At 49.5% G+C, this 13,757-nt stretch overlaps 1 protein-coding gene across 3 annotated transcripts; it reads left to right on the forward strand.

Moving 5' to 3' along the window:
- Positions 1–7,219: 7,219 nt before the first annotated feature.
- Positions 7,220–13,490, forward strand: LOC100191876 (uncharacterized). Of its 3 annotated transcripts, none has more exons than XM_035964495.1 (6): positions 7,220–7,771; positions 8,084–8,136; positions 9,899–10,508; positions 11,262–11,580; positions 11,730–12,040; positions 12,289–13,490. In XM_035964495.1, exons 3-6 carry the CDS (start codon positions 10,420–10,422, stop codon positions 12,995–12,997), a joined length of 1,428 nt encoding a protein of 475 aa, XP_035820388.1. In that variant the 5' UTR covers positions 7,220–7,771; positions 8,084–8,136; positions 9,899–10,419; the 3' UTR covers positions 12,998–13,490. The 3 variants fall into 3 exon arrangements, with proteins under 3 accessions (XP_035820388.1, NP_001130772.1, XP_035820387.1); NM_001137300.1 differs by having other exon boundaries at positions 7,259–7,771; positions 10,471–10,508; positions 12,289–13,050; XM_035964494.1 differs by having other exon boundaries at positions 7,304–7,771; positions 8,084–8,146.
- The last annotated feature ends 267 nt before the right edge of the window (positions 13,491–13,757 follow it).

Here is a 13,757-nt window from a genome sequence, read left to right on the forward strand (position 1 = left end):
CTGGGGTTGGCACGTTGTTGGGAAGCGACGCCCGTCGTTGTCCCAGGTACAAGGCTAACACCCGACATGTCCCCCGCAGGGGTGCCGGCGCCGTCAACTCGCTCTGGTCCGACAGCCGACGAGGTGCTGCCTCTTGCCTGGCCACGGTTGCCCCGTCTCCGTCTCCTTCGGCGAGGAGGGTGGCGGGGTAGACCCGAGTGTCCCTCTTTCGCCCTGGGGAGAGGTCGTCGTCGGGTTTGCCTCTGCCGGGCGAGCCGACGACCATCGTTGCTGTCGTGCTGCAGTGGGAGGAGTATCATGTCGTAGCTGCCGTCGAGGGACATGAACTCGAGACTCCTAAAGTGGAGCACCGTCCCGGGCTGAAGAGGCTGCTGAAGATTGTCCATCTGGAACTTAACGGGAAAGTATTGTCAACACGCAGCGATCCCCTACCTGGCGCGCCAACTGTCGGTGTTTCGGACCCGGGGGACCCCCAACCGACTAGTGAATTTTATGCTGCGTGTCCCTGCCCGGATGGATTGATGCAAGATGAAACACAAGGTTTATCCTGGTTCGGGCTAAGAAGGCCCTACTTCCAGCAGAGGGAGGATGAGGCTTATATTATCTTGCACCGGGGTGCTTGTAGTAGGGGATACAAGCTTTGCGAGAGAGGGAACGGATCCCAGGTCTCTTGAGAGGTCTAGTGTTGTGGAGAGAAGGTTTGCCCTGAAGTGTTTTTTGTTGATGTTGGGTGAGCCGTCTGGGTGAGCTTTCAAAGCTTGCCTTGGGAAGGCCCTGGGCATCTCCTTTTATAGGTACAAGGAGGTGACCCAACTATACATATGGGGGTGTAGCTATGCGCTAATGTGGACGGCGGAGAAGTGCTTGAGCCCTGTAGAAGCATGGCCGGCGGCGCGGCCCCAGGTCCTGACCCCTGTAGCGGCACGGCCGACTCCGCCGAGTTGAAGCCAAGCTCTGTAGCGTCGTGGCCGGCGGTATGGCCTGGTTGTCGAGGTGGCCTTGAAGTTTGTGTCCTACTGACATTTCTTTAACTTTGTAGAGAGCTGAGGACAGTCGACGTCATGGGCGCATGCCGGGGATCATCATTACCTGTTACTGGAGTAATTTGATGTGACACCGATCCTGTTCCTTCGTAGCCTGAGGTGGCTAGCTAGGGGAAGGATAGTGTTGTATGCCCTATTCGCGTAGTCGGTTCGAGGCTGTCTCGGGCGAGGCGGTGATTTCTCCCGAAGCCGAGGCCTAGGTCGGGCAAGGCGAAGATCTCCTCCCGAGGCCGAGGCTGAGGCTGAGGCCTAGGTCAGGCGAGGCGAAGACCTCCTCCCGAGGCCGAGGCTGGGGTCGGGCGAGGCGGAACTCCCTGTTGCGCCCGAGGCTGAACTCGGGAGAGGCGGTAACTTACTGTTGTTAGTCTTACCCCGGTGGTTGGCACAGTGGTCGGAACGGGGTGAATAGTGTCATTATCCTGTCAGAACGATCAGTAAAAGGGTGAAGTGACTGCGGTCATTTCGATCTTGCCAACTGCGGTGCGCGTGTCGGGATAAGGTGTCAGGTGATCCCTGCATTAAATGTGCACGTGATACGGTCGGTGGCAAGGCGGTTTGGCCAAGGCCGCTATACGACAAAGTTTACCCGAGTTTTGCCTCGGGCGAGCCGGGGGTGCGCCCACTGCCTGAGGGGACCCTCGGGCGAGCCGTGAATCCGTACAGGACTACTGTTCTTGCCCGAGGCTGGGCTCGGGTGAGACGGGACCGCGTCCCTTAGTAGACGAGGCCTTGACTTGAACTATGCTTACCAGTCTTTATGGTTTGTTTTAAAGATGTTCTCCAGCCATGTTTAGGAGTACTGGGGTACCCCTAATTATGGAACCCGATAGGTGATGTGGCTGGCGCACCAGACAGTGTCCGGTGGCACACCGGACTGTCCGGTGCGCCCATCGACAGACAGCCTCCCCAACGGCCATATTGGTGGTTGGGGCTATAAATACCCCCCAACCACCACTCTTCAAGGCATCCAAGCATTCACTACATCTCATTCAATACAAGAGCAATACACAACACTCCAAGACACAAATCAAAGCCTCCGATTGAATCAAAGTCCCCAATTCAACTCTAGTTTTTAGGACTTGTGAGGAGATCGACTTGTGTTCTTTTGTTGCTCTTGTTGCTTGGTTGGCTTTCTTCTTTCTCTCATTCTTACTCTCAAAAGCTTGTAAGCGAAGCAAGAGACACCAATTGTGTGGTGGTCTTTGCGGGGTCTAAGTGACCCAGGAAATCAAGGAAAGAAGCTCACTCGGTCTAAGTGACCGTTTGAGAGAGGGAAAGGGTTGAAAGATACCCGGTCTTTGTGACCACCTCAACGGGGAGTAGGTTTGCAAGAACCGAACCTCGGTAAAACAAATCACAGTGTCTCACTCTTCATTTGCTTGTGATTTGTTTTTGCCCTCTCTTTCGGACTCGGTTATATTTCTAACGCTAACCCGGCTTGTAGTTGTGCTTAAGTTTGTAATTTTCAGATTCCGCCTATTGACCCCCCCTCTAGGTGACTTTCAAATAGTACTCAAAAAGTACCTTATAAAAACAAAAGTTATTACATTTTCCTTCAAGCGGAGTCCTAGCTCCATCTCTACAGGTGTAAACTACTCGGCACCGGCAGGATCGCGCTGGAAGCTCACGGACACTGTCCTCGTAGAATTCTCCTGAGTGACTTGCCAACAACGGTGGCCACCTCAACGTGTGCGCCATAGCAGAGAGGCCCTCGCCCCTGTCTCCGTACGGGGGTGACAACGAGGCCATTAAAGCCAAAGAGTTGGGTGCATGGCGGCTGGCGGTGCTGGTGGTCTAGCTAGCGGCGGCGACCACCTCTGCACCACCGGCTCGCCAGTGGCTCGCCAGCGGCGGTGATCACCTCAACGTGCGCGCCATGGAAAAGAGGCCCTCGCTCTCGCCCTCCTACGGGAGTGAGGACAAGGCCATCCAAGCCAAGGGGCTGGAAGCTCGGCGATTGGTGGCACTTGCGGGCCGGCCGGCACCGTGTAGCCAAAGTTCGCCTCCTTCGCAAGGCTGGTGAACATCCTTTTCCTCCAAATGCTGGAGGAAGAAGCAGGCCACCAGCCCATGCGGAAAGGCAGGACCCCAACTCGGCTCGCCCTCCACCCCAGCAAGGCTGATGAACATCCTTGAAGCTAAGGTTAGGGGGGAGGCCGTAGCCTGACTCACTTCTCTCCACCACAAGGCTGGTGGTCATCCTTGTAGATGACCAGTGGTGGGAGACTGCAGCCCAGCTGCATGATGAAAATCCTTAAAGCTGAGCGATGGTGGAAGGGCACCAACCCCCAAGAGATCGTGCTCCTCCAGCAACAGCAAGAAGAAGGCAAGATCGGCAGCGCCATCACGCAGGAAACAAAGAGCGCGAGCTCCTCGACGGCGAAATCGCCAAGGGGGAAGACACTGGCGCAGATCCTTCCACCGAACATCAGCGCGCCCCATCTAGGCAAGCGGCGCACCGGGACAAGCGTCCACTCGGTCTAAAAGCGCTCGAGGTGAACCAACAAGGCCATGGCAACTGCGGTGGCGCAGAGCAAAACCTCGAAGGCAAAGGGGCGTAGCGAGAGGAAGAGAAACAAGGCATGGCTGTTACCTGAGGGGTGAACCCCTTTTTAAAGGCAGATTCCTCTGATCGCGCCTCGAAAGGCCACGAGAAGTCCCCCTCCCCCACGACACACACCGGAGCACCCAGCCTATGATACAGGGGCCCAACCCCACAAGTCATACGGCTGGCGCAACAACCTCCTGGTACGTAGAAGGCGAACCGTCGTGAGGGGAACGATTCGCCGCGCCTCTTCATCTCCGCAAGGGCAGCGATCCAGCCTCTAGCGCGGGGGCCCAGGTCTAGGAGTCATACTCCTTGGACGTCGGCCAACGTGTGAGGAAAAGGCGAACCACCGTGTGAGGAGCATGCCACCAGTTGTGAAGTCGAACCGCCACTCGCACCAGTACCGTGCCTTCTCAGGGCCACCGCGGAAGACAGAAGATGAATTTTCAAAACCATATGCAGCGGTATCGAGGCGCCCCGCGCATGGCCTAGTAAAAGCCATCGAGCGCGAAGATCATGGGTCAGTCAGCCGCGGGAATAGGTGCGCCGGTTGATATGACCAATGGAAGGCTGGTAGCGCAAGCACGCCGAGTTAATGCGGCGCGTGCAGAGGAGGCGCCCCAGTCACTGGTCATACCAAGTTGACGTAAGATACAAGCTTTGGCCCCACCTACAGACTTGTATCCTCCCCTAAGGAGGGCCTAGGGGCCACTGTCGGTACCCTGGATCAAGGGTACCACCTACTACTGTATCAAGGCATAGTTCCCGTGTGGCTACCTCTTAGCCACATGGTAGCAGGGCTGTGTCTGTGACTAAAGCGTGCCTCAGCCCAACCAAGGGCGGTTGCTCAGGGCCAATAGCGGCGTCCGGCCTCACCACCTGGGTGGGTCCGGGACCGCCACGTGTCTATCGTGGTGGAATACTCCTGGGCATCTGTAGTAAGTCCGGACCCCATGGGAGTATGCCTAAGTTTGCGGACAGGACTCCCAGGGGAGGTCCGAGGCCTCCACGTATGCATACTGGGCCCCCTAAGGTGGGAACCAGACCCCTTCGCAAGGGGTCCGGACCGCTCACGGCAGGGTCCCGGTGCACCAGGATGAAAAATGCTTAAGCCCTAGCCAAAGGCCAGGCAGAGGTCCGGCACTGGCATGTGTCTGAACCCCATCATGTACGGCTCAGCTCCCCGCCCAGGCAGAGACCCGATGCTGCCACATGGCCCTCTGCCCATGACGTAAGCCAGCGGGCGGAGCCTGACGTAAGGACTACGTGTCGTGGGCCATGCCGCGCATCGCATGCTACGCTATCTCGGTATTTAATGCGGAGGATGCCCGCTGCCTCACAGGAGATGTGCCATCTCAGCATTTAATGCGCCCCGTCCACTCCGCTAGCAGGCAGGTGACAGCTCGGATTTAATGCGTCCTCTCTCTGCTCCTCTGGTAGGCAGCAACTGGGCCACCCTGCAGACGGCGTATCAGTTGGCAGGTGGCGTACTGCCACAAGATCTGTACTCATGACGACTCGCGCGTTACCGAGGAAGCAGCCGAGAGAAGCCAATGTACAAACACTACGGACATTACTACACTCAGAGAGGGCCCGGACGTTGCGGGCGTAAAGTATTTCCCTCCATTTTGTTCCTGGGCCCGCATGTTGGGGCTCAGTACCCTTGTACGTACCCCCTTGAGCTATAAAAGGGGAGGCATACAACGTTACAACACAGACCCAAGTCTTCCAAGACACAACTCAAGCTCACGAGCAATACAACACACAGTGGAGTAGGGTATTACACTACGGCAACCCGAACCACTCTAAACTCTTGCGTGTTCTTGTGTTCATCCCCAAATCTCACAACAAGCAGAACGCTTAAGCCCCTCCTCATCTTAGGATTTAGGGCGGGTGCACTCCGCCACCTGGCCGAAGATTTCCTCTTCGACATATTGATTGCACTAGCTCTTGTATTGAATGAGATGTCTGAAAAACTTGGATGCTTGGAGTGGTGGTGGTTGGGGGGTATTTATAGCCCCAACCACCAATTGAACTGTTGGGGAGGCTGTCTGTCGATGGGCGTACCGGACAATCCGGTGCACCACCGGACACTGTCCGGTGCGCTAGCCACGTCACCCAACCGTTAGGGTTCTGACGGTTTTGACCATTGGAGCTCTAACATCTTGGGGCACCGGACAGTCCGGTGCCGCACCGGACAGGCACTGTTCACTGTCTGGTGCGCCTTCTGGCGCTGCTCTGACTCTGCGCGAACTATCCGCGCACTATTCACGTTTGCAGCGACCGTTGCGCTTCTTAGTCGTTGCTCCGCTGGTACACCGGACAGTCCGGTGACCCACCAGACAGTCCGGTGAATTATAGCGGAGCGGCTGTCCAGAAACCCGAAGGTGAAGAGTTCAGCTTGTACGGTCCCTGGGGCACCGGACAGTCCGGTGCGCCAGACCAGGGTTCTCTTCGGTTTCTTTTGCTCCTTTCTTTTTGAACCCTAACTTGATCTTTTTATTGGTTTGTGTTGAACCTTTGGCACCTGTAGAATATATAATCTAGAGCAAACTAGTTAGTCCAATTATTTGTGTTGGGCATTTCAACCACCAAAATTATTTAGGAAAAGGTTTGATCCTATTTCTCTTTCAGTATGGCATGGTTCGAAGCCCACTGTCAGTCATGTTTGCATTTTGGTTGCGTTGCACACGTCAAGCAGGGCAACAAACGACCGACGAAGCTCGAAGATAGTACACCGATGGTGTTTGTTGGCTATGAAAGCGGGAGCAAGGCGTGGCGCTTCTATGACCCAAACATGAGGTGTGTGCACGTATCACGTGACGTCATGTTTGAAGAAGACCGTTCCTGGAACTGGGAAGAGGAGACGGGCACCGATATTCCCTTCGGTGTTGAGGTTGTGCCAGGCGAAAGCACCACCTGACTGGACATGGGCGCCTCGACGAATTTGTCGAGCTCGACAACTTCTTCACCGAGCTCGTCGTCCGATTCACCAAGTTCGTCAAGATCCACGCAGTTTGGAGGTGGTGTCATGAGGGTCCACGTAACCCGCCATGAGGGTCGGGGCCGTTCACGGTGGTCCGCCCACCGGGCGTAGGTTCCGAGAGCCCTCGTCTTCAAGACACGTGGCTAATCCGGACCCCCTCCTCTGGGTCCAGAGCGCTGATTATAGGTGCTGGCCTTCTCCCGATATAAGGACTACCATTTAGCATGGTGACTAAAAATAGTCTCGGAGGGTCCGCCTTTACCCATTTGGAGTGGGTACCCCAATCTTGAGGTACCGAAAGTAGCACTGTAGATACACATAACTAGTTTTTGTCAAAGTTAGAGTATCCCATCCATCCAAAATAAATGCACTTTTAGAATATTTTAGATCGATAAAATCTATTATGAAATTATGTACCTGCATGTAATAATTGTGTTTTAGACAGAGAGAGAGTGGCAAAGACTACATACTCTAAACTAGGAACTAAAAATAGAACGAATATATATGTGTACCATTTAGATTATGATAAATAGATATGTAAAAGCAATTAAAAATATGGTGCATTTTGTATAAATAGATGGATTTGTTAGAGGGAACTGTTGTGGGGCTGTAAAAGTGATGGGATTTGTTATGGAGCGGCGAGGGGATGCTGCAGATAGTCTAGCGCCCTCCCCTGTCCTGCGCGGCTGCGCGCCTTATCCCCGCCACGCTCCACCTCCGCCCCACACGCGCAAGCGGCGGCACCAGTCCACCATTCTCCTCTCGATCCGGGATCCAAATCGGCCGCCTCATCGCGACCCTCTGTCTCCATCCGCTCCGGCGTGCCACCCACGCAGGCTAACGTCTGGGCTCCCCTCCTTATCGCCGGGCTCCGCATCGCCAATAGTCTGATGGCGCCGCAGTTGCAGGGCTGCAACTGGATCTCCTCCTGGCCGCGGCTCCAGCAGATGTCCCCTTGGCCGCCGCGCTCCTCCGAATCGCCGCGGTGGAGCTTCCTGCGTCTCGCGACGCGCCGACGCCCCTGCGCAGGCGCGGTCCGCGCCGTCGCGAGCGCGGGCGCGGTGGGAACCGAGCTCCTGGAGATGGAGGAGCAGGCCGAGGACGTGGACGAGAGGGAGAGGCTCAGGCGGACGCGGATCTCACTGGCGAACAAGGGTAACACGCCATGGAACAAGGGCAGGAAGCATAGCCCAGGTATACCTGTTCAGTTCTCTCTCTAGTTCCCTTGTTGCTTAAGTTGTTCTGGAACTATTGCGGCTTGTTAGTAACGTGGATCTTTACGGGCATAATGGCTGGATTTCTCGAGGCCACGTTGATTAATAGGAGGAAATGTAGTACATGGTTCAGAATCGAGGCAGTAGTAGCTTGGGTTAGAGTAGGAACAGAATAAAGTATAGAGCATGGGTTAGAATATGGGTTAGAGTAGGAACAGAATAACTGAGAAATAATTGCTTATAACGCTTTGCGGGAACGGTAGTGCCTTATTTGATTGAATTCCATGTGCAGAGACGCTGCAGCGAATCCGTGAGAGGACCAGGATCGCAATGCAGGACCCCAAGGTGAAGTCATGTAAGAATTATTGTTATTGCTTACGTGGTCTGCTATATTTACTGTTTGGAACAATTGGATCTATACCATTAAAAGATCCAAACTTTAGATATATACCATGGACCCCACATGTCATTGACTCATGTGGACCCACATGTAAGTGAGATAGTAATGGTATGGATCCAAAGTGGTGATCTTTTAATGGTATGGATCCAAATTTCCCTTACTGTTTTGTCACATGCTGATTGCTTGTGTTTGAGCTCACTACCTCATAAGCTTTGGATTGCACACTAGTATAGTTTGCCTCTGGATTGTACACTAATCGAGACAAGTCTTCCCTCCTTAAAAAGGTGCTACGAAGCCCTAGGCCAGTCATTTTACTAGGAAAATGGTGCCTCTGCCTGGCAGTGTATAATGTCACTCTAGGCCTTGTAGCGGCTACTGCTTGTTGACTGAACAACTACATTGAAACTTCCAAAAAAATTGAGAGTTAATGTTTCTACATGCACATAGGATTAACGTATGATTGACTGATTGAGGGTCTATTTGGATGGACTAGGACTAACGACTAGTCTTATTGGCTCTTATTTGTGGACTAACAATCAGGCTGCCTGGACCCTTAGGGCCTAAAAATTATACAAATAGTTGTTAGTCTTATGGATCCAAACATAGGCTGAATCTGTATGCACCAATATCGATCTTTAACTGGAGGGGATTACAGGCGCAGCTGTGGTATTGGGGACTGCCAGCAAACAGTTCTGTCGGTGATCTGATGGTGAAATTTGGGGACCAAGTCGTTTTACAGTACAGACTGGAACTGGACAAGTAAACTGGGGCCTGGAACTGAAGGGGTCATGTCCACCATGTCTTTGTAGCATGGACCCCCAAAATAGAAAGTTATCCTTTTTGGCCACTACCTGTCCTTCCAAACTAATGTCTCCCGTTAGTCCTTATTTCTAGCAGTTCTTGAAGCAATACCTCATATAGCATTTTACCTGGATGATGGTTTATGGCTAGCAATGACAAATTAGCATGGGCTAAGGACTTGAAAAACATGATGATGCAAGGGGATCTTGCAGATACTTAACAGAGCAGCTAAAACAGCTAAAACAGAGTGTCCTGTCAAGTTGCTGCACATTTCAATAGGTGATGTGTAGCAGAGAAATGGTGTGGACCGGTGCAGACTTGTCAGAGCAAGAGTTTTACTGATCTGATGTTTGATTGATGAGCATGTATGGCAGCGAGTTCCCAAACACAGAAATCTAGTGAATTAATGATAACAGAAATTGAAACTGCTGCAACAATGATCCTATTTGGCGGCACATGATAGGTGTAATCGATCACATTGGGTCCTGGGTACCGTTTCTTGGAGAGGGTGATGGCATAGTACTGCACTACTACTGACCGGTCATAGCAAGGCAATCGTTTTCTGGGTCTGATGAGTCATTGATGAAGTATGATCGCAGCAGGTTCTCAAGCTTGGGAATCCGACAATGTGTGTACATAAGCCACAATTCTAAATTGGCTGTTGGAGGGAGAGGTTGATGTAACAAAATGTCAGTTAGACAGTAGGAGATTATTTTCCAGACTTCTAATATATTTAAATTCTGTTAATATATTCTGCTTGTTGAACTTAACAAAATCCCTTGAAGTTTTATTAATATCTTGGAAAATGCACCTGTTTAAGTAATCTTTTTCATGAATGCTAGCACCTTTGTTCTTCTATATCCCCAATTTTGGAAAGCCTCAACACAACTTTTCAACATTTTCCAGAAATCGGAGTTATTGAACATTGGAGAATTCTAGCTTTTTTCTCGGTGTCTTTGTCAATCTGCACTATGATCTGGAACCACATATGATGTTGATGTTTCAAGCGCAGGCACCATGTTCATCCAGCAAATATTGCTACATGTGAACATAGGCTATTGCTGCATAACTGATTATACATTTGAAAAATGTTTACCTTGCATTTCTTAAGGTGGCTTTGGCTGGGTACAGGGTTCTGGCTAGTGTTAATTTATGTGATACCAGTAAATGTTGCTACTTATCAACAAGAGTGCTTTTTTCAACACAACTAGCACAAATTAACTGGGGTACTCTTTACAGATAAAATTGGGTATTCTTTGTAGAACAACGAAGCAAAAAAGATGACTCGTTTCCTCGTCATACACTCATATTTAATTATCTGTTTTATTCTCATAGTTCATTTGTAAAGTTGTCTAGATAATTAATGTTTGAGTTCTGCAGGAAGACATAACTACATATAATTTCTATTGTTATCTTTTGGGGGTACCATGTGCACTAACACATACTGCATTCGTGGATCTGTTTATTATATTGTGCAGGTTAAGAAAAAGTTGGTGAATCTGGGTCATGCACAGAGGTACGTCGTGATTTGCTAATATGTTATTTTAAGAAAAGGGCAGACCCGGTATCGAAGGCTCCCATGTGAGTGGGGTTTGGGGAGAGAAACCGAGGCAAGTCTTCCTCCACAAATGTGGAGAGGCTGCTTCGAATCAGCGACTGGTGCCTCAGTGAGACAGCTCTCACCACCGCACCAGGCGTGCTCTTCGTTTACTAATCTGCTATTTAATAAAGCACAATGAACAGACTACCATCTTTATGTTCAAATCGAAAATAGTGAGGAATCACTTCATTTGCTGATTTTAAGTTCCTGGCCTAATCTAAATGTTAGTTTTTTAAGGCTTTGAATTCCATACGAATATTGGGAATAATCTGAAAAATGTCATTTTTTATTCTTATATGGAAGTTAGGAAATATGCAAATATGACAAACTGGGGTGAACTGCAAGTCCTGTGCTACTATGATCTAAATGGTTACATTTTTACCAGTTTATATTTCTCAAGATTTTTTTTCTTCGTTTGATGAGTTGGTCAGTGTCCATGATCCTCAAGCTAAGCTGTTCTTATATTCTCATCTCCAGTTTGTCTGATGTCTATGTTCAGCTGTAGATAAGTTTACTTAATTGGTAGTTATGATTTATATGCATTATGTCTTAAGTCTTGCAGTGTTAGAACTTCACAATTGTCATAGATTGTTTTGTTTGCCAATTTCCTGAAACTACAAACATGCTGATGGGTGCATCCCTAGTAATTGGTGGCATTACTTTTTACAGTGAGGAGACACGGGTAAGGATATCAGTGGGGGTGAGGCGAGGTTGGAGTTTGCGTCTACAAAAACTAATGGTCCAGGATGGTTGCTTTGTGGAATGGAGGGACATGGTAGCTGATGCGGCTAGAAAGGGTTTTGCTGGTGGAGTTTCCCTTGAATGGAATTCATATAAAATCTTGAGTGAGCAGATGCGGCATGATTGGTTGGAGAATCTTCAGAAAAGGCGATCAATGCCAAGGCCAAGAGGTAATAGACGAGCACCAAAAACTCCTGAGCAGAGGAGAAAAATTGCAGAAGCCATTGCTGCAAAGTGGTTGGATCAAGTAAGTGCTACATATATATTTATATATTTTGTGCCATATGGACCTGTTTATTTCTCATTCCCCGTGCATTGGCCATAGAAGTTTGATGGCTATTTCCATATAACGTAAGCATTTTTATTGCTTGACTTTTGAGTGCTCTCCCCCTCCAGGAATATCGTGAACGAGTTTGTAGTGGAATTGCTAGCTATCATGGATCATCTTCTGCAACTAAAACACCGAGAAAGCCAAGACCTGCTGGAGAACCAGGTGTAAAGAAACAGACGACAAGGAAAAAACCTATGCAAGCCAAACCTGTAATTTTAGAGGATGCTCATGGAAAAAGTGCAGCTCTTAAGAGAAAGAAAAGCGCAACTCCCTACAAAGATCCGATGGCAGTTGAAAAATTGGAGATGATATCAAAGATTCGAGCTCAAAGGACAGCACAGGAAATAGAAAAGAAAGAAGCTATTAGGAGGGCCAGGTATACATTTTTATTTCAAAACGAAAATAGGGTTGTTTTATGTGAGACACATATGCTCTAATTAGTTTTGGCAGGTAGCTTAAATCCATCGTTGTGCACCCATACATGTTCCTTTAGTTGTTCTAAAAAATCTATTGAATGCTTGTTAGTACCCTTTTTCATGGGAAATATTCCAATTTGGCATGTGTGTTTCAATTTCTCTCTTTTTTCTGGTAAATAACTGCTGCTTAAATTTTTTTTATCTCTAGGACACTGATTGCAGAAGCAGAAAAGGCTGCTGATGCTCTGGAAACTGCTGCAGCGATGAACCCTTTTGCCCAAGCATCACTTATAGAGGCTAGAAAGCTTGTTACAGAGGCAAGAATATCACTTGAATGTGTTGATGATGAAGAGCCTCAAGAAACTGCTTCCAATGATGTGTCAGGGAGCTCAGTGTTACTGAACTTGCACGATCACCGTCATGGACTGGAGATGCAGAATGGAAGTAATTTGTTGAAGCAAGAGAATAAACCTGCCAATGGGATGGAATTTCCTCCAAGCAGTGTCAATGGCCTCGCTTTCCATCTTGATGTTTCTGAACTCAGCGGAACAAAGCAACTATATCAGAGGATAGAGAATTCCATGGAAAGGGCTTTTCTTCTCCCTTCGGCTTCGTCAAAGCTTAAAAGTGCGAACGGAGATTATGGAATAATAGATTTACATGTGAGGCAGTCGATGGTCGATGACACGGCAAAGCATAAAGGCATCACAGCTGAAACTTGTCCTCCAGGGACACTAGAGCTAGAAGAAGATCCTCCCAGTCCCAGGTCTGCAGAAAAGGCTGGAACCAGGGAAGATTACCCTGGGGGAAAACCGGAAGAAGACGCACCCTCATCGGAAGAAAAGGCTAGGATGAGGTGGGTACGTGGGAGGTTGGTCAAGGTAAAAACAAACGGACCTGGGGATTTAGAAATCTAGTATTAGGCAGCAAATCTGGCCTAGATACCGTTGACAGGCAATCGAGTTTGCTCACTTCCATTTAGCCACCATTTTGTATGCCATTCGCATGATTTGGTGTTTACGACCTGCACCTGCTCGATGGGAGGAACCAAGTATAAAATGTACTAGCGTTGACAGGAGTGGCGTGGTCCTGGGGAACTTTACTGATTTGCAGTCTACAGTGAACGTGCAGGAGCGAGCACATTACGATCACCCTGTTTTCCTCATATGCGTTGAGATTGTAGTTGTGGTAGGTAATAGGAGCTGGATCTTTTTTTCTTGTAAGGCCTTGTTCGGTTAGCTCTGGATTGCGGTGATTTGGTGGGTTTAAATCCCAAGTAGGTCAAACTCCTTAATTTTTTCCAATCACATTCAATTCATGGGTAACGGGATTAAGTTGTAGTCGACTGTGAAAGCATGATTCGAGGAAGTCTGGAAAAAGAAACATGCAAATGGAACAGTAGCCTGGTCACCTGGTTGCATCAAATGCTATGAGCCTATGACTGAGGGCCGAGGTGCCCCAGTTTATTGTACGAATTGACAATTTTACCCGCTGCTCAGTAACGAAACCACGTTTAGCCCGTAGGCTAGCAGCCTATCATCGTAGCTGATTTCAGTATGTCGTTTCTTTCGTATTGAAGGAGCCAGTGCTAAGATTTTTTCACAAGGAATGGGTCTTTGTTGGACACCACCATACATGCTGAATGGATAACCAGGGCAGTGTAGTGTTGACTCTGAA

Source organism: Zea mays, chromosome 2, assembly GCF_902167145.1.
Source record: "Zea mays cultivar B73 chromosome 2, Zm-B73-REFERENCE-NAM-5.0, whole genome shotgun sequence".
Taxonomy (NCBI): Eukaryota; Viridiplantae; Streptophyta; class Magnoliopsida; order Poales; family Poaceae; genus Zea; species Zea mays.